The sequence below is a fragment of the Branchiostoma lanceolatum genome, chromosome 7 (assembly GCF_035083965.1).
Source record: "Branchiostoma lanceolatum isolate klBraLanc5 chromosome 7, klBraLanc5.hap2, whole genome shotgun sequence".
NCBI classification, from domain to species: domain Eukaryota; kingdom Metazoa; phylum Chordata; class Leptocardii; order Amphioxiformes; family Branchiostomatidae; genus Branchiostoma; species Branchiostoma lanceolatum.
This window is the reverse complement of record NC_089728.1, coordinates 878,383-905,113: the sequence shown is the minus strand read 5'-3', so window position 1 is coordinate 905,113 and position 26,731 is coordinate 878,383. Positions and strand designations below refer to the sequence as shown.

Sequence of the window (26,731 nt, the reverse complement as noted above, 5' to 3'; positions counted from 1 at the left end):
GTATTGATATCAAGTAATACCTTAAGTGACGAGATCTAGAAAAAACACGGTGAAGCAATTTATGTTGTTAGTTCCAATCCTGAAGGGAACAAAGGAGATAGCGGAAGACGTTTGTTGGCAACATTTTGATCAAGAAAATGGCTCATCGCCAAAGCCGGGCGTCTCGAGGGAGGCTGAGGCCTACAGATGTGCAAATCGGCACCAAAGAAGCGGGCAAAATCGATGATAGCTCGTAGTTAGTACCGCACGCTTGGAAAGGCATAGTTTGGAAAGTGTCTCCGGTGCTTTCGGCCGATTCTTTGAGCCGTCATGGAGGGCGTAATTCTGCCTTGAAACTGCTCTAGTGGGAAAACTGCGGGATATAAACCGTAGAACTGCCGTATTGATTAAGTCTGTTGATTTCCAGATCCTGTTATTGCCAGCTTGAGAAGTAAATCTGGTGAACAGATTTTACCACAGTCGGAGTTATTGAAATGATACTTTCTTCCTTATTCGTGGAAGGATAGGGCACTAGTTAAATTGTTTTTAGATCTCTAGATTTGTAGAAGTAATACAGTGTTTTTATCCCTCTACCAACAGCAACGGAATTGGGTCCATAGGCATGTCTACGCCACAAGAATGTTATTGAAACTGAAACCAGAATGACATGTGGATAGATTGACAAAATGTTTGGCTTGTCAACAGGTTGATAGTCTAAAAAAGTTGTCTTGTCTTTGTCAGGAGGGCTGGCCCTTACTAATAGCCACAGGAAAGCGGGGCAGGGCTGACTTTGCGTGCTGAACACCAAACCAAATAACGTTATAAACAACAATCTTTATTGACACCACAAAAGTACAGCGACTTCCGTAAGGTCTTCTACAACTATACATGCAAACAAACAAACAAACAAACAAGAAATAGGATATAAAATGACTAACCTACGTACAAGTATATGAATAATTTAATACGTCGAGTTTAACCTATAATTTACACTACTAGTTCTAATAGCTAAACATTGTTTGATATATCAACCTATTTGTACACAGCAAGGGTTGTCTCCTTATAGAATGTCGTTGTTTATCTTATATGAATAACAGTCGGGAAAGTTGACGTCAACCTGACTGATGAAGTTCCCTGCCGGGAGAGGAAGAGTGATGACTTCAGACCGTCTTGTGACGGTTTATCGTCAGGAAGAGATTTCACGGGGAATTGGACGGGATCACGTTTCGACGAACGCGATTCTTCAATGACAAGTACAGGGAGGTGTCATTTATCATACACACCAGAAACTCCTTAGCAAGGTTATTTCTTAATTCCCGTCGGAGGAATCTCGTACAAGAACAAATCTAAAATCCTAGCTCGCCTGAAGCAGACTCCAAAAGTCAGGGAATTTCAAATTGTTTGGAAGTTTCACCATTGGTGGCAATCAGAGAAAGCAGTCCAATAGTGATCATCATTTAGCACAATCATCTTTAGATGTTATTACGCTTCGGTAATTGAGGATATGTACAGTAGAAAGGCGCATTTGGACCTAGATATCGTCCAATAAGTGCAACATACATTATAAGCCCAGGCATCGTATGATAAAGACCGCAGAAATTACTAGTTAGGAACGACTGCACATCGTCAGTGTCACTGTCCTAACAGAGATGTGCCTATATCACTTATTTATTCGTGAAAGTTATCAGGATTTTAAAAATGTATTTTTGTTGCTTCATAGCTAGGATGTAAGACGTCTGCAATTGTTGCTGCCTAAACTCACGGGAAAGCGTAGTTTGACATATACACGTTGTGAAGGCGAAGATATCGCACTGGCGGATTTCAAACTGTACACGGTATCCAACGCAAAATCAGATCAATGAGAAGAACCCAATTAACCCCAGGTGGGTGTCGCCGTGCCATTGTGATATCTATGTCTGTCAGACAAACTCCAAATAGAAAGGAATGCCGTCTGGGGGCTGAGATTGGCGCGTTAATTAGCTGAGCTTTAATCGTACCGACCGCTGCAACCTGCTACCTGCGCCGCGCTTTGATGCTTCTGAAGGAATCTTCTAATCAGACCTGACAGCCTCCGACTTTCGGGAAGTTCTGTTCTCCTCAGACCTGACAGCCTCCGACTTTCCGGGAAGTTCTGTTCTCATCAGACCTGACAGCCTCCGACTTTCCGGGAAATTCTGTTCTAATCAGACCTGACACCTTCCGACTTTCCGGGAAGTTCTGTTCCCATCAGACCTGACAGCCTCCGACTTTCCGGGAAGTTCTGTTCTCATCAGACCTGACACCCTCCGACTTTCCGGGAAATTCTGTTCTCCTCAGACCAAACAGCCTCCGACTTTCCGGGAAGTTCTGTTCTCATCAGACCTGACAGCCTCCGACTTTCCGGGAAGTTCTGTTCTCATCAGACCTGACACCCTCCGACTTTCCGGGAAGTTCTGTTCTCCTCAGACCTGACAGCCTCCGACTTTCCGGGAAGTTCTGTTCCCATCAGACCTGACAGCCTCCGACTTTCCGGGAAGTTCTGTTCCCATCAGACCTGACAGCCTCCGACTTTCCGGGAAGTTCTGTTCCCATCAGACCTGACAGCCTCCGACTTTCCGGGAAGTTCTGTTCCCATCAGATCTGACAGCCTCCGACTTCCCGGGTAGTTCTGTTCCCATCAGACCTGACAGCCTCCGACTTCCCGGGAAGTTCTGTCGGCGTGGTGGATGACCAGACTCCCCAGCTGCGGACGGAGACGAATGAGCCGACTCAGTCAGCCAGCAGGTAACCTTGTTTCTCGAGTTTTACAGCTTAACGACTTTTACCAGATTCCGGGGAGAGTTACAAGACGGCTTGACGAACAGCTGTTGAGACTTAGACTGGAATGGAGGAAGATTACAATGCGGATTGATATTGTGCGTAATCAGGTTATGGGCTTATCATGTGAGCATAGGACAGATTCAGTCTTATCGCGCTCGACAGATGGATTACGTCATACATGTGAGAAGTTCCAGTGCTATCCTTTTGCACTTGGGGTTACTAGTGTCTCTAAAACATTTCCCAGTTGCAATTGCCGCATCACTGTGATCACCCTTCTTCCACAACAAGTCAGAAACACCGAAAGTTCTTTTTTTTTTCAGATTGACATACATGAAGTTTGAAGGAGTTAGAGTTTGTGACGAAATTCCTTATGATACTGCATTGGAACTTCATGGCCTCTTCTTCCGCACTTAGTTTATAACAAGTTTTTCGGTGTATAGAAGAAACTAGACATCAGGGACAAGGTCAGGAGTGCCTATGATATCCACACTGTATATCTTGATTTGAAAAGACGACCACGCTTCACGCCGTCTGGAGCCTCAGTAAGCTGCTGCCTCACAGGCTTTAGCTGCTGTAGAAGAAGATAGCTTTTCATGTAAAAAAAAAAATCTCTGGCGCCAGGTTATATCCACCCGGACACATTTCGGACAGGATCTGCTGGTATGATGGAAGCGTGTGGTTCAGATGAGGTGTCAGGAGACGCTGTAACACCCTGCCTTACAAACACGGCCGGACCTGCCTGTCAGATCTGCCCACCTGGAACAGATGGATCGGCCTATAACTGCCCCCATATGCACCGGACTACCATTAGCCGGCTCTAAAGGCTGCACGCTGACATCAAGACTCTCTCTCCGCGGAATCGTCATGACCTTCCGACATTTCCTAAATCCCACCGCGACCCCGTGGCTAATTGGGAGGTCATGTTCAAGACCCATTCCGGCAAACTTCATCCTTTTCCAGTGGATGAGGTATTGACTTGTCGAGATAGCAGTAGAGCGGACAGACGGTTATTCTTCTTCCTCTTCCTAGCTGTCTTGAAAAAAGCAAAAAGACAGTATTTTCTGTGAGGCCATACATCACACACGAAAGTAGAGCCTTTGAGTACAGGCCTTATTCATAATTATTTTACGATGCGTCTTCCTCTACAGGGCATTGGAGGCATTTGTTGGATTGCCGTTGACGTTTGACGTAATTATTAAATCATCCATATTTAGTGGCTGAGTCGGATACGTCATAATTCCACTGAGAATCCTACTACATAAACATCGCTTAAAGTCTAAGGGCTTGAGTTGATAAGTTGCTGGATGCACTCAATGATGTCTGACAGACCCAGAGCATTTGGAAAAGTATTTTTACCCAAGTTGTACACGCCACGTTCGAAAAAAGTTTTACCCAAGGTGTACATGCCGCCGTGCTCTGACTGATTAGCACCATCTGTTCAACGTGCCATGAGAGGCGTCGGGGACACGAACGCAGAAATAAGGTTATCACAGTGGTGAGGTGCAACACGTTCGGGAGACATGACTACGCATAAAGGCGTGTCGGTTCCCGTCAACAGGTCTCAGAAGACAAGACCACCTTTTACGTACTACAGGAAAACAACAAGATTGCAAATAAACGTTACACATGGCTATGGCTCGATAAAGTTTATACTCGTGCTCAGTCTGGCTCGGTATCCAGCAACAGGAATAATAGAAATTATGTGAACAGCACTTTTACACATTTTTCGAACTTATATGCGCTAGAAATATAGCTTATGCTACCTCTAGGGGTGAATCGTTTCACGGCTTAATAACGTTGAGCCGGCCACAATTGCATAGACATGTACAACCACTAAAGGCAGTAAACGTGGCTAAAACTTAGCGACATAAAAACGGATTTCAAATAAAGTTTACACAGAGCCAATATTGAAACCAAGCCACAGGATTTGTGTTCTACGACCTTACTGACATTCTGTAGATAGGATAAACCTTTAAGTATGCGGTCTACTTATATGGACATCTCTTAAAATACCGCCATAAAAAACAAATATGTGCCTGTGCTAATGGCATCATTGACCCGTTTGAATTATGTTATGGGAGTTCTATACGAGTGTTTCGGTTGAGTGAGAAGTAGGTGATTTCAGTGGCTTTACGAAATGACCGAGCAGTTATCGCTCTCCGCCAATGGAATAAACATTTACAAGAAATGTGGGTACAACCGACTTCTGTGGACCTTACAATACTTAATTTTCCGTGCGATGTGTAGGTAACATATCAACTCCTGATCATGGAAGAGCCTTTGTCGTTTAAACGTTTTAGATGTTAAGAAACGAGTAACAGAAGATGTGAAACGCCGGAAATCATCTCAACATTCAAGTTCACTAGATAATAATGACTTCAGATTTACCTAAAGTTGGTAACAAATGATGTGCGTTAACAGTTAGCAATAACTGTCCTTCTAACCCATCTCGTCGGACACTTATTAGAGGTGAAATAAATTAAAACTAAGCCCTCAAAAGCTTTTACCCATTTCAATGTGTCAGCAGTAAGCCGTCGCAGTTAGACTGTGATTAGACTTAAAGTACTAGAAAGTTTACCTAGCACATTCGCACCCTTCCTAAGCCGTTTGAAGCCCTAAGATTGATGCTTATTGCATTGTCAGGAAGGCAACATCACTCGATTGCCGGCCCAATAGACCAAACCAGACCAGAGAACACAGCATGCAGCTCATCCAGCGATGGATTTGTACTGACAAAACGTCGATCTGCCCACACTATTGTGCACTCATGCAATATGGACAGAGCTTAGAGGATCAAAAAGGATAACATCCTACTGTGTAAGACTTTTGGGGTTTATTTTTCATTGCGCCGGAAGGCGAAGCTGCATGATTTCCGACGCTGGAGGTAGAAGCTCCAACTTCACTTTCTTAACTTTCTTAACTAACCTTTTTGTTGATGCGAAGTAACAAAATGAGGACATCGCTAGTTTTGCCTAGTTGATAGACGAAAGCTTACATCGCATCACCCATCATCCTCCTGTAGTTTTTCACTCCCTCGCCTAATCGATTTATGACGCTTTTAAAGCTTGTTGAAGCAACACAAAGCCGCGGAAATGTAGCACAGGGGAAGTCTGTCAATCTAAAGCCGCCCTCGTATCTGCTTTCCGGTCGACTTTGTTCCGACTGCATGAAGACGTGGAGCGAACAAAGTACCCGTAATGTTGCGGTAATGGGTTCGGACTTGCAGACTGATGAGGTAGATAAGGCGGCTTAAAGGCGGCTCGACTTATGAGGAAGGGTGCTAAGCACAAAGTCAGACAGTGATTTAACTTGATGGAAGCTACAGATTATTGACATCGATGGTATCTCACCAACAACCAAGCAAATCCCTACTTTTAGTTGTCTGTACTTTTCCAGAGTTAGTCTAGCCATTGTAGACTCGTTAAAACTATAAGAAGCTATAGAAATATATGTTCTATGCCAGTAAAGGAATGGCACAGTCATTAAGATGCAAAATGATAGATTTTATCAATAATAGATGCATGAAGAATAAAGGCAGCCGAAAGATATGCCTTTTCACATCAAGTTTCCACTTAAGTTTGTTCCAAGCACATACCCCCACAAGTTTACCCATTGTTTCATTAGGTGCACTTCACAAACTCCCGAAGGGACCCTACCGGCAAATCCCTTCATCTAGTCGTCTGTACTTTTGCGGAGTTCTAACCAACGAAGACTTTAAAATGAGATGTCTCTGGCAGTAAAAGAATGACACTTCTGGTAATGCAGGCAAAATAATGGATATCATCAAGAATTCATCATCGTAAACATGAGAAGAAAGCCAAGGAAATGTTTCCCGCATCCATTCAAGTTTCTTCCAACCAATTGTCCCCAAAGTTTGCTCATTGTCCCAAGTACATATGCTGCACTTCACGAAATCCCCAACGCCCCATTAAAAGTGGGAAATTCCTCAGACAGTACCGTAATTATCCCACAGGGGAACATGTGTTGACAGCCACTCGAAGGAGTAGGGCGAATCTATCATCACATACATCCTGGTAATGTTCGTCTTTGTTTCTGGTAAGATGATAGATTCTGTGATTACTTCAGCGACTCTCAGCGCAGGGATCCGGATGACATCCGGGATAGTAGCGATAAATCGATAAACTTTTGCGTCTCAACTTGGCAGTTCATTTCCAACTTCAAGTTCAACGTCCTCATTCTGTTTCTGGTAAAACATGCTTTGAAGTCCTACTTCTAAGAAATCTGTCTTGTATAAGTGGCCTTAAAAATCAGTTTTCATCTGCTACGGACGCGTGTTCTGAATTATACAAGCAAACCATTGCGCGCTTGAAAGCATCAGGAGATGCTTGCTACTGGAGAAGCTTTAAGTTCATGCCCTTCTTCGGCTCTAACGTTCCTATTTTGAAAGTAGAAAAATTATTTTCTGGGCATTTTTTTTGGAATCCTCCTTTCGAGACGAAACTCTCTTTTTCGTGGCCTTAAAAACAGTTTTTATCTGCTACAAACGCGTGTTCTCCTTAACACAAAAAATCAATGCGCGTCTCAAAGCACCAGTAGATGCTTGTTACAGGTGAATCTTTGATCCCATCATGAGAACACACCTTATTAGCCCACTGCATTTTCCGAGTTATGTCTATAGATCTGGCTCCTCGAACAAGGTTGGAACATTAAGTCAGTGTATAGATTTAGCTTTGTTAAGGCTTCTTAAGTCAATGATAAGTCTGCACTGCAAAGCGAAGAAACAAACAAACCTGGGAATCTGGGAACTTAACATTAGAACAAAATAGGATTTTCTTCTTAAAGCCAGCATGGTTGATTTAAGCAAATAAGTTACAGTTCTTAGGAGCGCTTTAAAGAAAACAGTTCGGCATGCAGAATAATGGTCAATTATCGCCATAATCTTACCCGCCCGTACCACAGGGATGTTAGTAATCCGGAACAACTGTAGCAACACATGCCGGTAATCCTGCACACTGTCGTTCAGCCAGTATAACCTTCAGTGTAACAAACCCGCTTGTTTATTTGTATTGTACAGCCGGTATAGCTGCCCTTTTGCGTAAGAACCCAACTTCTGTATCTGTTTATCTGTTTTGTTCAGCCGGCATAACCGCAAAACACCAGCTTTTCAAGAAGGCTACCGCTGGTTATATCACACCGAAAGTGCATATCTAATTCAATCAAGCATAGATAGAAATGTCTTATGTTCCACTTGGCCAATGACTTTCTTGCCTTGTTTCCTTTTTTAGAAGAACTCGTTTCTAATCGCATTTGAGAAGTTTGTTCATCTGGTGTGCATCTGGCTTCGGTATAAGGGAACAAGTCTGCGAAGTGTGCAAGATGAAGGAAGCAGATCCATTGAAAAATGTTAGGTGTATGCACGCCTGATAAATTAATGATTGCAGTTACTAAAAGGTAGAAAGATAATAAAAGTGACGACAACACGTACTTAATAATTGGTATTTAGAATTCTCGCATGATGAAGGAAATTTCTCCCAGTTGGCTTCAAACCCCCATTGGCGTTTTTATTGGTTATTCCTGTAAGACTGTCCTGTTAATGACAGTTCTCTGCGGCAGCGGCCTTGAAAGCCTGATGCTGCCGTAGGTGCGTGATGTTGTGGGAATCATGAATCACAGGAGACATATTTCCACGGGCTTTACCTGCAAGAAATTTCTGTACCACTTTTCTTGTAAACGTACCAACTTGCGGAAAATGTTCACTATCTACCTTTTATTTCTTCACAGAAGATTGTTCAATTCAACATACACAGTAAACATTTAGTTACTTAGATTTCCGCCTATATATTATTATTGATTTGCATTGTATGGTGTTCATCGTTATGTATCCTGCATTTAACCACTTGCAGTTCGCCTTCAGGCATGAGCTTCCATTAACGATAAAGATTTGTCCTCGTTAAACATAAAGTGCTGATTTTCGCTTAGTTTTTGAAGTTCAGAAAAAAAAGTTCCATGAGTCCTGCAGGCGAAAGATAAAAGCGCTACAGTGCGGTATCACCGTAACAGCCACAATCCATTCCGAATCGCCACATCAAAGTACGTTTCCGCGTCTGCAGCGATCAATCCGTCCGTTTCCTCCCTTTGCTGCAACGATGAGATTACCAGTGGCCTTGTAGGGACATCTATTTACCGAGTTAGATCTACAGCGGTGCGATTAAGACTCTCACGTATCCACAGAGGGTCGTAATGTATTGATTCCGGAAAAATATCAACAATATCAAATCTAATCTCATCCTACACACTTTTTAATTTTCGAGATGACAGAGTTTGTGATTGATTTGCTGGAGTGTAGATAATGTGAAGACCCTCCCCACCAAACCTAGTTAGATCTACAACGGTGCGATTAAGACTCACGAGTATCCTTAGGGGGTTATAATGTATCGATAACGGAAAAGGGCTTTCAACAATATCAAGCCTAATCTCATCATAGCTACTTTTTAATTTGCGAGATGACAGGATTTGTGATTAATGAAACTTTTCCCGATGTTATGATCTCCCTGGTGGGTTTGTATGAGACGCGAGAAAGATGATTTGCAGAAGAAGACGCTTCACGTTGAACTTTACTCGCCGACAGATGTAAAAACTGTCCCATCTGCTGACAATCACGCACCTTTACGAGGCGACTCTGGTTAAACAAGTAGAGGAATAAAATTTTTATAGAGCTTGTCACACCGCTGGCCTCATAACGTTTCATGGTGTTTCCTAGACGTTAAATTGGACAAAAATGCCAGAGTGTCATGAAAGCGTTCATCAGGCTGGCCTTGGACCTCAGGATGGAGTCCTGGTTACGGCGAGACGTAAAACAAACAGTAAAATTGCCGTTATATCAGCGGATCCAATATAAGAACTCAGTTCCTAACGACAGCTCTGCGCCAAGGTGTGACAGCAATGCTCAACGTATAGCAAACATACTATGAAAATGAAGAAATGGACGTAAATCTAAAACGTGAACTTTGGAAGTTACATATAAAGTGCCCAAATAAAAGCAGGCGGCCCACCTACGGTGAGAGTCCAAGCCCAATCAAAGATGACTAGCTTGTGAGTTTTCGTCATTAAAAGATAACGTCTTTACTTGATTTCACTGCAAAAAGGAAGTTGTCTTTCCTTAGGAAACAATTATCTAAAAAACCGTTAGACCTCAAAGCATGATTTTCCCGATAGTTCTATCCGAATGTACCTGTATGAGTGGCCTTGGGATGACATAAATAACGTGCTGTCAGCAACAGCCAGATAAACCTGAACTTTTCCCAATTCATTTATACTGAAATATGGATGTTTAGATATATATGGATTACTTACTTACTTGCTTAAGGGCCAGAACTGATAAGACTGTCAGTCACAAATATCTACTTTGCCTGCAGTCCCGCAGTCCCTTCTGTTCAGATTACCCCACGGCAGAATCGCTCACAGTTTATAACGGTGACAGAATGGGGACAATAGGTGGCCAAGTGTAACAGTCGACACATCAAACTTGGAATATGGACGACCAGGGGGACCTTGGTGGTGATTTATTCAATCTGCGAGGCGTACACATTCCTTAGTCTTCACGTGTTGACGATTAAGCGCTTCCCATGAGGCTAATATGGGTTTACTGCCCTCTTACAGTCAAACTTGCCGAATGGCACGTCAATCTGCGACGGCGTTTTTATGTCCAACCAACAGTCTTAAATGGGACGCCATAAACTTCGAGAGCACTTTACTTGAAAATCAGCTTACTTCTTTCATGTTGGAATAGAATGAAGGTTTGACTTTATCTGTTGTAGATTTCATTCGCCTAAATTTTTCTCGGCTTGAATCGGGTTCGATTGGCCACATTATCTGAAAGTTTGCTGACCGAAGATATTTCAAGAACAAAAAACAGCGCATTCGAGAAACTCACCCACTCACTCTCTCCCATAGCTTAATCAGCCGTCGGGGCAGCATGACTCTCAGTGAAGTCTCTCCACTGCTGGCGGTCTTCCGCCAGTCTGGTCATCTGGTTTGCTGAGTGACCGCTCCACTCCTTTAGGTCTGTGATCCACGACCGACGGGGACGTCCCCGCGGCCGCGCACCCTCCGCTTTTCCCTGAAGAATTGTGTGTGAAAGTGTGCCTTTCGCCCTAGACACATGTCCGAACCACTGCAGTTTTTTGTTTTTAACTAAGGACAGGAAACTGTCAAGTGGGCCTTGTAGAGTGTGGATACGCTCATTGACTTCTTTGTTTGTGGTGTGTGATGTCCAGTGCACTCGTAGCAGTGCACTCGTAGCACTCGAGAAACTAGACAAGAGATAATGCCTTTCAGAAAGAAGAACCAGAGATGAAATATTTCATGAATCAGAACCAGAGATAACACATTACAGGAACCAGAACCAGACAGAAACAACACAATCGAAGAATCATAAGCCTCATTTTGCAGTGTCGTATATATCGATATCTGAACTTGCAGCGGACACTAGATTTGTCTTCATAATTCCCAATAAGTCTACATTAATACCACCAACTGCGTATTTCGATAACAATACCCAGACCAGCAAAATAATAGAGGACTTTTTTTTTAAATCTTGCTACAGCATTCGTCGTTAATCAATAGCAGAGCAGCTTAATTGTCTTCAATGTGATCCACGATGTGATGTGAAAACCCCATGTATTCATTCTCAAGAGAAATAACGTTAGTTTTGTAATTTCAATACTTGATTGAATTTACGCACAAGCTAATCCATCGTTCGCAACCAGTGCCCCTGTGCCTTAATACGGCATAATCCCCCAGATGCGACCAGCAGGCCGGGGATTCACTCCGCGCACGTTTTCCTCGTCAAGTGGGAGCTAATAGAAGGACTGTGCTGCATTCAACGTTAGAACAAAACTTATTCTGACAGCTGTACGGAGCAAAGAGGAAATAAAACAGAAACAAAAAGCGAAGACAGCAATGTATTCATGTTTAACAAGTCGACAGTGGTGCAGAACAAAGACGAAAATCGAGGAAAGTAGATTACGAAATCAGACAAACGCAAAACCAGTGAATCCTGATTCGTGTAGACACAATAAAACTAACTGGCGCCGAAGTTTTTCCACTCAGCGAAACAGAATCAGTGGTAATCTGGCGCAGAGATGGCCTTTTCTGGCGCAGGGAAATCGATGGTAACTTTTGTTTCTGCTTCATTGGAATGCAATCAGCCCAGCAGCACTAGAACCGCTTACGAGGGAAGATTGGAGCCGCCTACGTTATGAAATACTCCTGAAAGGTATTTCCAAATGAAAGGGACATTGAAGATTGAGTTTGCCGAGAGGAAAGCAATCAGTTTCTTTATTTCTGTCTTATTGTTGCTCAAGGATACGCGGCGTTATGGTCCGTGCCAGGAAAGGAGTGCCTAGCCGCTTATCACTGATTACATCAATAGTGAATATTGCACACTATTGGCTGAAAACAGAACAGCGTAAATGGCAGGTTAGGCGCTTGGATTGGTACTAGAAGTTTTTAAGATAGATACAGTAATATGTCACTGAAAGTCTTTGCGGACTACATTGTGGTCTATTTTCATGGTCTTGTTGGTTTTACGGTTTTTTTCGGGTGTCATGAATTAGAATCTCCATAAACCTTTATGAGGTCGCAGCTGCGCAGATACGCACAAAGCTCTGGAAACTACTTTTATGTGATTATTCTTAATCCTAAAATCGTATGCTGCATCACAACATGGTCTGGAAGCACTTTATAACAATTTACTTCAATGTAATGTTTGCTTAAAGAGCAAGGCTGGACTATAAAACCACCCAATAAATTCAGCTAACGTAAACTCCCAGACAAAGCTGCTTCTGAATGCCGTGGTGTTCACATCAGTGAAGGGGCTCGCTGGCTAAGACAATTTACCAAGTATTGAAGTTACTTCAGCACATGTTTGAAATCATATAGTGTATAAAAGGAATCAAAGTATAGTTGTACATAAACAAGTCAGCATGTAGTACCTAACCAAGAATATGAAACAATTACAACACTGGCCTGCCATGCTCACCGGTAGAATGTCTCAGACATTGGCTGTCAGTATACAAATTACATTTCTACAGAGCCCCTGAGTCTATACTGGTTTCTTAGACTATCAAGTAGTCACCACAATTGTATAAGTCATACTTCTAGACCCACAGCTATCAAAGCTAATTCAGCTCTGAGGAAAATATAGATACAATTCCAACTTTGAAGGGGTTGCTTTGACAGTTGAAAACACAATGTTATGATTTTCGGAAAGTTGCCTGGCAAAGTTACGTATTGTATTGATTACGTAGATTTGTTACACCTACACGTATCTGGGTAACTAGTGTTTTGTTGGTCTGACAATGTTTTCTTCAAAAACTAGTGAGAGAAATACAGGATTTTTCAAACCTTGAGACGTCAGTTAATATGCAAATGATTTCCTGTCGTCTGCTCTAATCCTATTCTATTGTTCTTTGAGTCAGACGGGTAGAGATCCCCTACAGAGGATAATCCATTTATGATGTTGGGATGAGGGTTGGAGTCAATTTAGCTACTAACTCCCTGACAGAAGATAGTTTTTATGGGAGAAGAACCCTGGGTCCTGCTTTCTTGTCCTTTAAATTGTCATCGGCATTCATGAAATAAACGTGACATTGCATTGATTAACGGGACATTTAACGAGCTGTTTTTTCTATGTTATTTAGCATGTTAAGTCATTGACGTTCAAACCGCCACGTACTGATATGGCTGCTCACAGGCATCCAAGCAGCAGTTGCAAGGTATTGGGGATGGACGTAACAACTTTCTGCCAACTTATCAAACCTTCCAAGCGATGGACTTCGATGTGATATTTGCTTTAGATCTCATGGGTGATGATCAAATCGAAGGCATTTATGATATCACGTTTGATGGGGCATTATCTAGTTTCTAGAATGGAATGGTACGAAAGTTCGTTGATGTTCAAACCGTCATTATCTTTCTGCCTTCACCACTGCTTCAAACCGGCAGTGCCAGCAGCAGCTGTGCGGTAATGGGGACGGACGCAACTATTGATTACTTCTGCTGAGGAGGATTTATGAGCTTCAGGAGACGATACTTCCTCTGCAGTCCAGATTTGTGCATGTGTACTGTCGCGTAATTTATCTTCAGTGACGTCTTACTGCACAACTGTTATTGATTCTGTTATTAGTGGGGTATATGATGATAGTCACGTGGCACGGATCTAACTTTCCCAAAAGAGACGCGGCCAGGTTGTCAGATTTGAGTACATGGAGCAGTGGTAGTATACTAGACGCCACCGATAACACAATATACACGTATAGAATACGGTACAAAATGAAAGAGAGAGAGAGGATATGGTGCAAAATGTTGAGCTGGCCATATCACCACTTTTGATGCATCGAAACCTTCAACAACAAAATAGAATCGACCTTAGGAATAATGGATTCCTTATGAAACGTCTGAGTCGGAAGGAACAACATAGCTATCCGGGTATTTTACTCTGTGTTTGGAAAAGCTTTCAAACTCCTCTAATGGACCTTTGGTGTTTTATAAAGTCCTGGTGGATTCTTAGGGTACTTAGAGAACCGAAGGCAGCAGGATGAACCAAGTCACGAGACATACATACATACAAATACACAATGCAATCAGGTTTCTACCTCATAAGCTTCAGCACTTTGCTTTCATGAAATGATACATTAAGTATGTTCATTTTGGTGAGAAGTTCATCTTTAAGTTGCATGTTGAAGTACATCTGGACGAGAGGCGACAATCTTTCTGCCATGGTGGCCCTTCGCGGTGATCCCGTACTCCAAGCACGTTCCCACTTATGGACTTGAACTACCTGCCTGATACATGTATGTTGACATGAAGCAGCAGCCAGGTGAGCTATTGGCCGTGAAGCAGCGCACATTCAATCTCATCTTTATCTTTATTAGAAATTGCAACAATACAATAGACAGTGGAACGCCAGGCAGACAAGCTGATGTTGCGGACCACTAACATTACAATTACACTGAATGCGACAATAAGGCACTTAGGATATACATAGCATAATACAATATATACAATGCATGATACAATATAAAAAGATGCATTAGGTACAGAGAACGGAATTTAAAGGTGTCTCAGCTGGAAGCTACGGGGCAGCAAATCTTTTTGTTGTTGCAATGTAAGTCTGCAATGTAAGTGTGCAATTCAAACTCATGAACTTGGACTCGGGTATGCAGCAGCAGGTGTCGACCGTGTAGCAGCAGGGAGCCAACAGCCTGGCCAGCTTTGTTCCGAATTTCGTCTCGCCCTCGCTGGGACAAAGACGAATAAGACTCCGTCTCAGTGTTACATTATCAGCAGGCACGCATTCGCGCTGAGGAAGACACGGATTCGTGACACTACATCAAACACTTTCACCCTCCGTATATCGCACCACCCACGGTGTACCTGTGGGAGCACGGTTCTTCGATTCTTCAAGTAAACCTGCCTTGCGGCTTACGTGTTGCAGATTTCCTTTATTGTGCCTGGGGTTACCATGCATACACTTTCATATCAGCAGTGCACACGCTTTCATATGAGCTTATTAAAGGCGTATATCAGTAGTGTATTTGTGTTTGCAATAAAGTCCAGCTCTGTGTATCAAGGGGATTCCAATGCCTTATTAAGTCTTGGTATTAGATACTTATGTACATGTATGCTTCATACATATCAGTGGCTGAAGGTACTCTGAGGTGGAGCGTCAATCTTCTAGCTTCCATTGTAATGTCCTCCGTATTTAAAATTCAGAAAACGTTCAGTTTCTCTTTTTTGCCCCATTTCAGTACATCCAATTACAGTACACCGCTGGTCAGGGCGAAACCGGATAATCATTATACCGAGGATGTGCAGACCCACCTGTGCGAGTAACATGTAAGGCGGTTTGTACCGATTAGTATTGATTTATCGGGCCGGACAGCGCACAGAGTCCCCGGTATCCCCTGGCATCATTCATGGGACCAGCTACGCTCACGTGCATAGAGCGTGCATAGATTCATGATAAAGATGATGACAAGGAAAAAAAGAGTAGAAGTTACAGCTATAGTTTTGCAAGTTACACGAAGTGAAAATTTAAACTCTGCAATAAAATCACTCATGTTTAAGTTTAAAGTTTACAAGATGGGCATACTTAGAGTGCTGCATTGGCGATGTTCCAAAGCTGTAGCAAATCAAGAATTGAAATGTAACTTTGTAACAACTTTGTAAACTATTTACTTCGCGCATCTACGACTGATGGAGCTCCAACACAGTTAGCATCAGACTCGTTTGGTGGATGATTTCCGGATCTCGTTATTTTTCATGCTCATTTGGTGCATGTAACGATAAAAGGTGGGACTTCGCCGTGCTTGTGGTAAACCCAAACATTGTTAGTCCTGCAATCACATTCCAACAACTTCATCTCCTGCATTTATTCCGGCTCACGGCGTGATCTTCTGTATCTCTGCTGTCTCCCAGAACGGAAATCAAATGTTCCTGCCAGACAATGTCATCTTCATCAGTGGGGAAACTCTTCCATTATTCACTGTGCCAATTTGTACGCCTGCGCAGGCAGAGATCAAACCATTACAAACGGGCGGATTTGATCATGGTTAGGGAAAATTGGCGAAAGATTCTGTCATTTCCAGCAGACAATGTCATGTTCATCATTCTAGAAGCGCTTCCATATTTCACTGATCATGGTTCCTACCGCACAAGGAGAGGTCAAAATATTGCATCGTTAAAGAAAGTTGGCAACTGGCCCTGCCATTTCTGCCAGACCGTGTTCATCACTAGGAAAGGTCTTCCGTCATTCACTGAAGAAAACAACCTGCAGGCATGCCTCTTACTGGGCAGGGTGGAGGTAAAACCATTACCAACGTGAGGTTATGGTTAGAGAAGGCATCGTGTAAGATGTGAGAATCACCCCACTTTAAATTACCGTATCATTATTGATAATTGATAAATGAATACATATAAAAATTGAGAGGCGGTTAGAAGTACAGATGTTTGATTCACATCTTGTAGGTTATTTAAAAGTCGCTACAATTTATCCAAAATCCTACCATCTCAAAACATTCAAAAGAACTACATTTCTACTAACATCACGAAGATTCCTTGTGAACTAGACATTGCTGTTCTATTGGTTCCTCTTTCATTGCACATCTGTATATGTTCACTTGCAACCAGCCTTCAGGTTGGAATTTGCAAATAAAGCAATAAGCTTACGCAATTGCAGAGACAATCATGTATCCGTGTATTGAAACCGACACCGCCGATGTGTCATGATTACATCGGCAAGTCGATGATCAGCCGCTGAGGGACCGTCTCATCATCGGCAAACATTCCGCGCGCCGGCAGTATTCCCAGTGCGCAGACTCGCCGCCACACCACTTAGCAGGGATGAAGGTGAAGGATCTTGGGAAGGCCCGCTGAGACCTACCGGGGATTTTCAGCGTTACTTTACTGGCGTTGTCTTTCCTTGCACTTGATAGCCGTCATTAATGATGCAATCGCAATACTTTGGAAATGTTTCAGGCAAAGCGTTTTGCTGTTGTAAAGCATCGGAAAACGCATATACGCACGCTACAAGCGCACGGTTACACAAACATGGTAGATCATGAAGAATAAAGGCAACACCACAAAATGTAATGTGTCACCGATTGGTATGTTTGTGCCATTGTCACTGTAACAGCTGTCTGCAATATCTCCCCTGCCATGTAACTCGGTTTCTGAATGTTTGCCAAGTCTAGCCTCTGGAGTTGACTTTCAATCATTCCACAATGACTTAGACTCAAAAATCCATTCTTCGATCGAAAACTGAGTTCACTTGAGTCCCGTTTGTCATTTTGTAAAAGTTGTAATAAGAAATTATGACGTTCTATTCATAAAATACATTCAAGTCAAGTCAAATTCTCAGCAAGTAAGACGCTAGTAAAGGTGTTTCTACACCAGCTGAACTTTGGTACGACACTTTGTCCCTGAAACAGATACTTATCGAGTTTGCTGCCACTTGACGCCGACCAGCACAGCGATAACCCAGTGACAGATGGCAGCGGGAGAAGCCGGAAGGCTCCCGTCAAGGTGCGACCGCGAAACGAGCTTATCTAAGTCGTGCCTAAGTTCATATATCGATTCTGTAAGTATTGCCACCGGCTCGCCGTTATTGTGTCGAAGTTGTGCACATTTGTCTCCTCTGATGACACCCCAGCTCCTCCGCAGACGTTAGCAGAAGCAGAGCTCAGCGTGACTGATCCACTCCCCTGTAAGCAGTCCTTCAAGCAACAAGGAACTCCCGCATCGTTTCTCACCGCTGTGCAACGGCTACCTGGAGTGAAGAAAGTCTTAAAAGGTTCTTTCTCACCGGACGAACAAGCACAACTGTCGAGATTGGTTTAGAGACAAGCCTCCTTTTAAGACAGTACCGACCATTTAAACGCTTTTGAAGAGTTAAAGACTTTGGGAAGAAAATCGTGTGGATCAGAGCATACAATTTGATAGCCATCAGCACATTTCCTCTGATAGGGTACCTTGTCCTGTAGAATAGAGAACCAAGAGTACATAATCCGGTAATAAAACTGCATACCGTCGTCACACAACAGCCTATGCAGTATAAGCATAATACCCATGTACCTGCTTAAAAAGTTATCGGGGGACCATTAATGAGAAACTGCATCCAACCACCATTTTACGCTCTTCTGCCACATCCAAATAAGCCATATGGTGTCCAAACTACAAGCAGAATCATCCAGATGTGCCGCTGTCACACAACAGTTTGTGCAGTTTATGGTTGGCAAAATGATATCCTTGTACCTCCTTAAAAGTTATCGAGGACCATACTGTGAAACCGCATTCGACGAAGGTTTTGCGTTGCTTCTGCCGTATCTTAAAAACTGCATCGTGTTCAAACTACAAACAAGATCATCCGCAGATATCCTCTCCGTGCATTGTGAATATAGATGAGTCTGGAGGTCGCGAACGGGTCTCTGTAGAAAAAGATCGATAGTGTAGAACAAGACGATCTATGTTCCTGCTTACGAAGTATCAGTGTTATCCACCTTCCGGTGGTGATCAGCGATCAATGCGCCCATCAACCCGCACGGATCGGCACACACAGACCCCGCAAATATGTATCAGTCTCCCAGATCTGAAATTTGCTACATTGTTCGCTCGATCAGCACCTTCCAGCTGGGATGGCGGAACAAGTTTGCGATTTCGCGATAAGCGATCTGTGATTCATGTCAGCTAACTTTACGGATATCGATAGACTTTCTGTAGTCACACGACTCTGCGGTGGCGTTCAGAGCGACTCTCCCTGCTGTTGTTAAGGGGGTCTGGTGTCATTAACACCGAGGAAATGTCACTGGCTGTAGAGCCTAGAAGATCCTTACATCAAGTGGCATTAAGCTACACATGCTGCCGTTATTGAGTCATGTCATTTGATGCACCAGTGTAAGGGCCGAGCTTTGGAATGATTACAAAGATTAAGTACCTATACTACCGGGCCATCAGAAAGGCGTCAATGGGATGAGTTCAAATCATCTAAGCCGAGAAATGGCCCTAGTCAAGTAGCATATTGTTTGGCCCTAGTCAAGCTGTTTCTCCATCAAGAGACGTGGTTATTGGGTGACGTGAGTAAAAACAGCTTCAACAGAATGTTGTTACAATATGTATGCCGAGACCTGTACCACTCATCAGTATTAAACAGGCTTTGGCAAATGTAGACCACTGTTGTGTAGAACTACTTAGGCCCTACCTCACTAACGCTGTACCTGTGTATGTTTGTGTGTTGTAGACCAGCCTGTGGATGTGAGCTGCAGTGTCTACATAGACAGCATGGGGTCCTTCTCGGAGAAAACCATGGTGAGTTTTCCTAAGTACAATTGACCTCGTTGGCATTCATGATGAGATGTCTTTAGAAACCTTAACTCCATCTTCCCCTTTTCTTCAAGAATATGTCATGCAGTAACAGGGGACGACTTGATCATATAAACCCACGTTTTCTGAAAATTCAATCACATTTTCTCCTGCTAAGATCAAAACCACCTTTATTTCTTAAGCCTTGTCTCACTGGGCCCACGGCACGCTGGCAGCCACGTTACCCTTGACTTTGTAATGGGAGTACCATGCAAAATGTACAAATATGACTAAAAAGTCAACAATACACAGCGTTAAAGATTCATTTTTCATCGATAAAATTCGTTTGAGTGCTGTGTCAAATCGCTCGTTCACAGCGAGGCCGCAATCGTGCCACGAGTCCAGTGAGATAGGGGCTTAAACGGTTTTCCTCCTAATGCACCAAACAGCGACACTCAACACAAACGCCAGTTCCTCTGCTTTCTAACCCATCATTAAGTATTGAAACTGTGTTGACTTGAATGTAGTTGTTACATAATCAAACATAGTTACACGATGACCCATAAACACAGTGCCTTCTGCATCCGGTCTCGGTGCCAACGACATTATCCGTGGCACGCCTAGTGGTCCATTTGAAATTTCACGTGGCCCATGGGCCATCCCTAGTGGCCCACAAGATTTACAATGTGGCTCATGGCCATCGCTTTTGGCCCATGAGATATACCAGCTGGCCAACGGTCGACCCATTTGTAACTTCACTTGGAAAATCCGCACCTTTAGGTTGAGATCTTAACTGCTGAAGATGACTCGGTTTCTGCCTGGTTGATCTTACAGACTCGTCGCAGAATAATAACAGCTGATCTCGCAATTACCAGTAGATCGCCTGAAGACAAGAAGCATTTAAAAGTCGTGTCATGCGCAATCAATTGGAATACTTTTTCCCTCAGATATAGACGATAAAATGCCCTGTGCTGTTTTTTATTGGCTTTATTGAGACTCAAAGCAGGCGCCTGGCGCCAAGACAGCGTGATCTTTGTCTTTATGGCCTCTCAAAGTTTACTTCACTCTAAAAGACTAATACTCCACTGGACATATGGACACTTAGCCATCACCGAGGCGTGTTTCTTGTTGCAAATAATCACAGTTAATGGAGGTTATAGCAGTTATATAACAATATTGGCCAAGCTATTTTGCATTGAGGGGGGGTGTCCCTGTGGTGTAGTGGTCTGTGCCTTTGCTACTCTGCCACATCTGGTTCAAATTACTTGGACCAGAAGGACTGGGGTTCTAGCCCCAGGTAGGGCACCTCTGGACAAGAGGCGCATTGAGTCATACCAAAGACTTTATAAAAATGGTACATACTTATGAAACAGTATGGAAGTTAAACACACTCCACTGCCAGTGGACTAGCCCCCTGCTGCAGTGATTGCACCACAGTGTGGCCCCAGGGCTATGAAACGGAGATGGGCACCGCCCTATACATCAATTATGGTGTGGGAGGATTTTTTTTTTTTTATTTTGCATTGAAGATAAACGTTATGACACGTTATCAGCAATGACAGTTAATAGCCCGGAGCGTATGGACCCAATAAACGATAATGACACGATAAAACGGTGACATGAATGATAGACTGAGACCGTTACAAGAAAACGTGATTGTAGCTCGGCGGCTATGAATTATATTTATTCCCATCTGCAAGCTGTGACATACCGGCCGCATGGCTGAAATAAACCGTATGGAGAGCCATAAATAGCAGTATTTGTGAGATTGCATCTCTACTTACTGTACTGAAAATATGACTATTTTATTGCCAGGGGTTAATAGAGTTCAGCTCAAGAGTCGACATGTCTAACCCACGCACTTAGGAAGGCGATTTAAACCCACCGGGAGACACAGTAACTCTGCGGAATAACGGCATGACACAAAAATGTCCCTCGTCAAGGAAAGCTGCACCCTGCTGCACCCAACCTTGCCCCGTGTCTTTCATCAGAAGCCGTTGAAACAATCAGAAGACTGTTGTATTAACAACGATTTGCACGATTCTTAACCTACCACTACTGTTTATGCAATCTGCATCAGAAAAGAACTACGTTTTACCAGAACAAATGGCTTTTTACGCGGAAATTTGCCAGTAAATGCATTAAGTTATTAAAAAGAACGAATACGTTTATTTCTGGGGAATTGCGTTTAAAGTGAGATGATGCAAAATGGTATGGTTATCATCTGCAACCATGCTCGCCAGTTTAAGGTGCAGATATTGTAAAAAAATGGAAGGTTTAATCACCAAAAGTTTGGACGCAAATCATCGAAAATTGCTTTGTCAGGAACATAGTCGAGATCCATTGCTTTAAGTGGTCATTGATAGACGTTTAATTTGAGTAGAGCCTTAGTATCATAGGGTGATCAACATCATCTTGACAAATGCGTGGACCATTGTTATATATGCATTGTTTTTATAGGACTTTTCGTTAAGCTTGATCATGGGCTGTGAGTGGAGAGACTTCCGTCTGGCGAACATATCAAGCGACAGTTGGTAAGTACAAGAAGTTTCTTTCATTTTGTTTTGATTTTATTTATCTTACTATGATATACATATTACCTGCTGGCGCATTTTAAAGTTTGCTGGGGGATTACCTCTTTCATTTCTACTTTAGATTCAACAGAAGGACAAATGATACAGTACAAAACGTTAGACGACTCTTGGCCTACATTACTCAGCATATCAAAGCTGAATGCGAATATACATATCATAAACATTTGTTTGTTTGTTTGAACCTTTGTTTATTCATGATAAGCTCAAATCGGCACGCATGCCGCTTTTCATCGAGGTCATGAGGGAATAGGTAAGGGTCAGATACAATATAACAGAGATACACAGTCATTTGAGTCCTAATAACTCTACCAACATATATCATTACATATTTATGGTACAACAATATACAATTTCTACAACATACAACATAAAGTAGGGCGAAAGCTGGTTCATGGTCCGTGTCCGTTCGTTTACTTCATTTCCGTTACTTCAAGAGTCTCTTAAAGGAAGTCAGATTCGGAGCCGTACATTCTCGCCATTTAGTCATATTTTAATAACCATTATTACATCACCGAAAGAGACGTGCCATCTGGCACACAGTCACGGATCGTGAAACACTGATAAAGTTTTCACGAAAAGCTACCAGCTTTATAACGTGATTATCACTGTTTACAGCATCTAATATACCCAACCCTTGCGTGACGTAATGGACCTTATATCCTTTATTTGGTAACATCATCTTGTTATAACGAATTGGCCCTTGGGCAGGGTTGTGTAATAAAACTCCCATTACTGTCGTAATCACGTTAAGTGTTTAGAAGCTCGCCTCACCGAGGTGAAATCATTTTTCACTTTGCGGATAATGACAAACCTCATTAAAGTCCGGGGAAGAAGAGAACACACTGATCATTTTTCAAGTTCCATGCAATTATTATCGCTAATTAACTTAAGACAATAATGGATTGGGCTTATTGAAATTCTAGACTTTGATCTATGAAAAGAAAACTACAACATAACGAACTTTTGAAAGTACGTTCGGAAATCTTCAAGAAGAGTCATCCATCACTTTGGACACGTGACCACAGGCACTTACCTTTGACCCATCACTGGAGTCACGTGTCCGTAAGGTCACCTGACCGACGTGGTGGGTCATTCATCCTGGAGAGGGAAAAGGTCGATTAATTGTAGTTTTTTTGGTTGTTGGAAAGTTAACATATTCCTTACCAAAGATGACCTTTCCGCTGATAGTTGGGTGGGCTGTCCCTAATAGTGGACTGGGCTGTTCCTTCTGCAGGTCTCCGCCCCCGGAAATGCACATCTGGAAGCCGAGTATCGAGGTGGTGATGAAGGAGGAGTCGGGAGAGTCCCACCCTGTCGTCAGCGTGTCGCCCGAGGGGAACGTGCTGCAGATGAGATGGTGAGTGGAGACTGATCAATATGATCTAGGTTGGTCTCTTTGGAATGGTAGTATTCCCATTACTTCTCCCGAACAAGAGAAATAAATGTACTGCAGTTGCCAAAATCACAAAGACCAGCGGTAACTAAAGCTTGGAGGTCACTTCTCAACTGCAGCGGTTCACTGTTCAAAAGCAACAGGCTAGAATGTACTCTAACTCTTGTGGTCAATAGGAGGGGTTCGCAACCACCGGACCAAGCCATTTACATCGCCCAAATAACCGATGGACACAACTGTCAACTGAAAAAACCGAAAGAAGAATCCACACAAGTGGCAACACGAAGACCAGAAAGATTTCACTTACCATTGCAACGTACATTATGATAAACAGTCTGTTAAGCAAAACTTAGAGATAACATATTCATTATCTGGACAAGTGATCTGGACATGGGTAGAACTTATTGAGAGACTTTTACAAACTTTGTTTTCTCAAAAGAGAAGCAAATAAAGTAGTTTCTTCCCCTTGACCTCAAAGAGTCTGAGGGATGAAAGGAAGTGGAGAAACAAATCGTTCGCCGAATATGTCTATTAAGACTCCATCCTTTCGGGAATGGACTCAATTTCTGCGCCAAGATGGTTCGGAGACTGCCTTTTCACATTTTCCCGGGTAATAATAGACAGAACGACCTCAGAGGGAGCGGTAAGTAGCACCGTGAGTGAAATGTGGGAGTAACAAAGCCAGGCCGTCAGTTCCGGGCCCACTCAGAACCTCGTTAGAAGAAAGGGAGCTGTCCGCGTCTCCATTAGCGCTCCATATTTCATCCTGACCTGCTGAACTTCCGTCCGTCCGGGACTCTTCGGCTGATTCATGCCCCATTCCTCATCCACGGTCGGTAATAGACTGCGTTTGTTTTTCCCGACCCTGCAGTCTGGGGAGCAGGAGAAATGTTCAGCTCTGTGGGAGGGAAGAGAAAACAAAAGCATCCTTATTAGCGACGTGTGAAGAAGTTGGAGGACCCGGATCAGCTCGACCTAATTACCAAACTTCCAACAGTTCAAAAAACAGTTTTTTTGAAAGAACCTTACTGATAATGATGTTCTTAGACGAGTGGTTATTTACATTAAGTGGGCTACAGAATGTTTGTGCTCAAAGAAGAGAAAACCAGAAGAACACTTTACCATTAAAGCTCGAAAACGAGCTACAATGTAGAAAATGCACAAAATAACGGACTTCATTCACCACTTCGAAAAATCTTGTTCCATATCAAACCTTTTTGACTTATGAAAAATACGACTAAGTGTGTGAATATGCCCTATAGCACTGGCCTCATAAAGAATGGTCCTTTTGGTCCAGGGACACGTTCCACAATCAACGAACATCTCGGAAAAGTAACAACCCCTCTCGGCAAAGCTGTAAAGTTTTCATGTGCAATAAACCTACATACATCCGACATGGCGATATCTCATCCAAGTTCTCTCGTTAAGACAGTGATAGCCTTATTGCACAGTCAGGAAGTGCTCTTAAATATTTACTGCGCATCTCGAGTTGTAACAGCCGTTAGGTTCGCCCGGAAGTCCCACACAGACCGTAACTTAGTTCTCTCTACAGCAGCATCGAGATGAAACTTCTCATTGACTGGTGTTTATTGTACATCTGACTTCAGATGGATTTGTACCGCCTGCAGTAGCCATGGCAATAAACTTGTCTTCTTAGATTGCTTAAATTGGTTAGATATTACCTTAAAGATATTACTTTATTTCAGTAACTATTGCCTATCAAGTTTCTGGGCAACTAACAAGCCAGATATGCTGCCTTGACTGCGCGTGTAATAACGTCTGGTATTCTTCAGGAATGCAGATATGATTCCTCGCCTCCTCTCTCCTCTCATACCTTTCCACACTCAGCAGGACGCCCTTAATTGATTTAGTATTTTCTGATCACGCTAGATACAATTCGTACTTCGTAAATTGCTGCAAAAACACGCGATTATAAAATCACCGCAGGTATGCATACATTATTGAACAATGATCTCCGTTTTACGTAATCCTGTAAATCGACCCGTCCTAACGACAGACCAATCGCTGCCATCATCACGTTAATGATAGAACAGGCTGTCATCGCAGCAATGTCTCGCTCTGTGGCAGTCAGCAGCGTTCCGCAGTAGGTAATAGATAGGCTCATTTCGCACGGTTATAGCGGCTGTCGCGCTGAGCGGGAGCCATCGAGCCGGTTCCATTCGGCTGGCAGAAGATGATAATGAGCTGTGGAGAAAATTGTAGGGATCTCATTATGATAAGGAGGACATTCATCTCATTTCTTATGCCTTTGATTACGTTTTGTTTTGAGATATACTTAAACATGAAACCGAACGAAAACAATAAAAAGGCAATCTTAATGAAAGTTACAGTAACGTCACGCTATGATAAAGATCAGATAAAACTAAATGAATGCCATGATTCTTTCCAACTAAAAGTCACTCGTTGTCAGGCACATAGTAAGTGAAAATAAATGAAAGAATATTAGATACACTCCACTGCAATTCCCCAACAAACTCGAATACACATAAGCCTATCAACAGGTCATCTCCGTACATATAGATGAACAAGACGGAACTTATTCGATACAATAAATCTGATTACCCCGCCCTAGCCTCAGGTCACCGCTGTACTCCGTATAAAGCACATCTCGCGGCAATAGAGATTAGTCTTTGACAGGTTCCACCGAGCCCCCAGGTTTCTACTTTATCTGCCCGATATATCAGGGTCATCAGCACAAAGGATCCAGCAGCTGACGTCACCAGCGGTCCCTAGTGACTGACACTGTGAACTGATGGACCCTGCAGATCGCAGTCTCCGGGGCAGGTAGCGGGGTGTGATCGCTAAGGTCGGGGAGGTGGGGCGGCATGGGGGAGGGAATGTTGGAGATAACAACTTGGGCTATTTATCAAACAGAAACTTAACTTTGTTATGTCTTTACAACGAACTTAACTTTGTTTTTTCTTTCTGGTGCACTCGACTTTATAACGTCTTTCTGACAAACTTGACTTTGGTACGTCTTTCTGATTAACTTGACTTTGGTACGTCTTTCTGTTAAACTTGACTTTGGTACGTCTTTCTGATGAACTTGACTTTCGTGCGTCTTCTTGACGAGCTTGACTTGCCCAGACATTGCCACTGTAATGTCTTTATGATGAGCTTGACT

General features: G+C 43.0%; 1 protein-coding gene across 1 annotated transcript in view; it reads left to right on the top strand.

Moving 5' to 3' along the window:
* The window catches only part of LOC136438583 (glycine receptor subunit alpha-1-like), a 51,494-nt gene that overhangs the window by 12,615 nt on the left and 12,148 nt on the right, over nucleotides 1–26,731 (top strand). Inside the window, exons 3-5 of the mRNA XM_066433447.1 lie at nucleotides 19,538–19,605; nucleotides 22,060–22,133; nucleotides 23,428–23,550. Coding sequence (XP_066289544.1) covers nucleotides 19,538–19,605; nucleotides 22,060–22,133; nucleotides 23,428–23,550 — 265 coding nt within the window. The remainder of the gene's footprint in view (nucleotides 1–19,537; nucleotides 19,606–22,059; nucleotides 22,134–23,427; nucleotides 23,551–26,731) is intronic.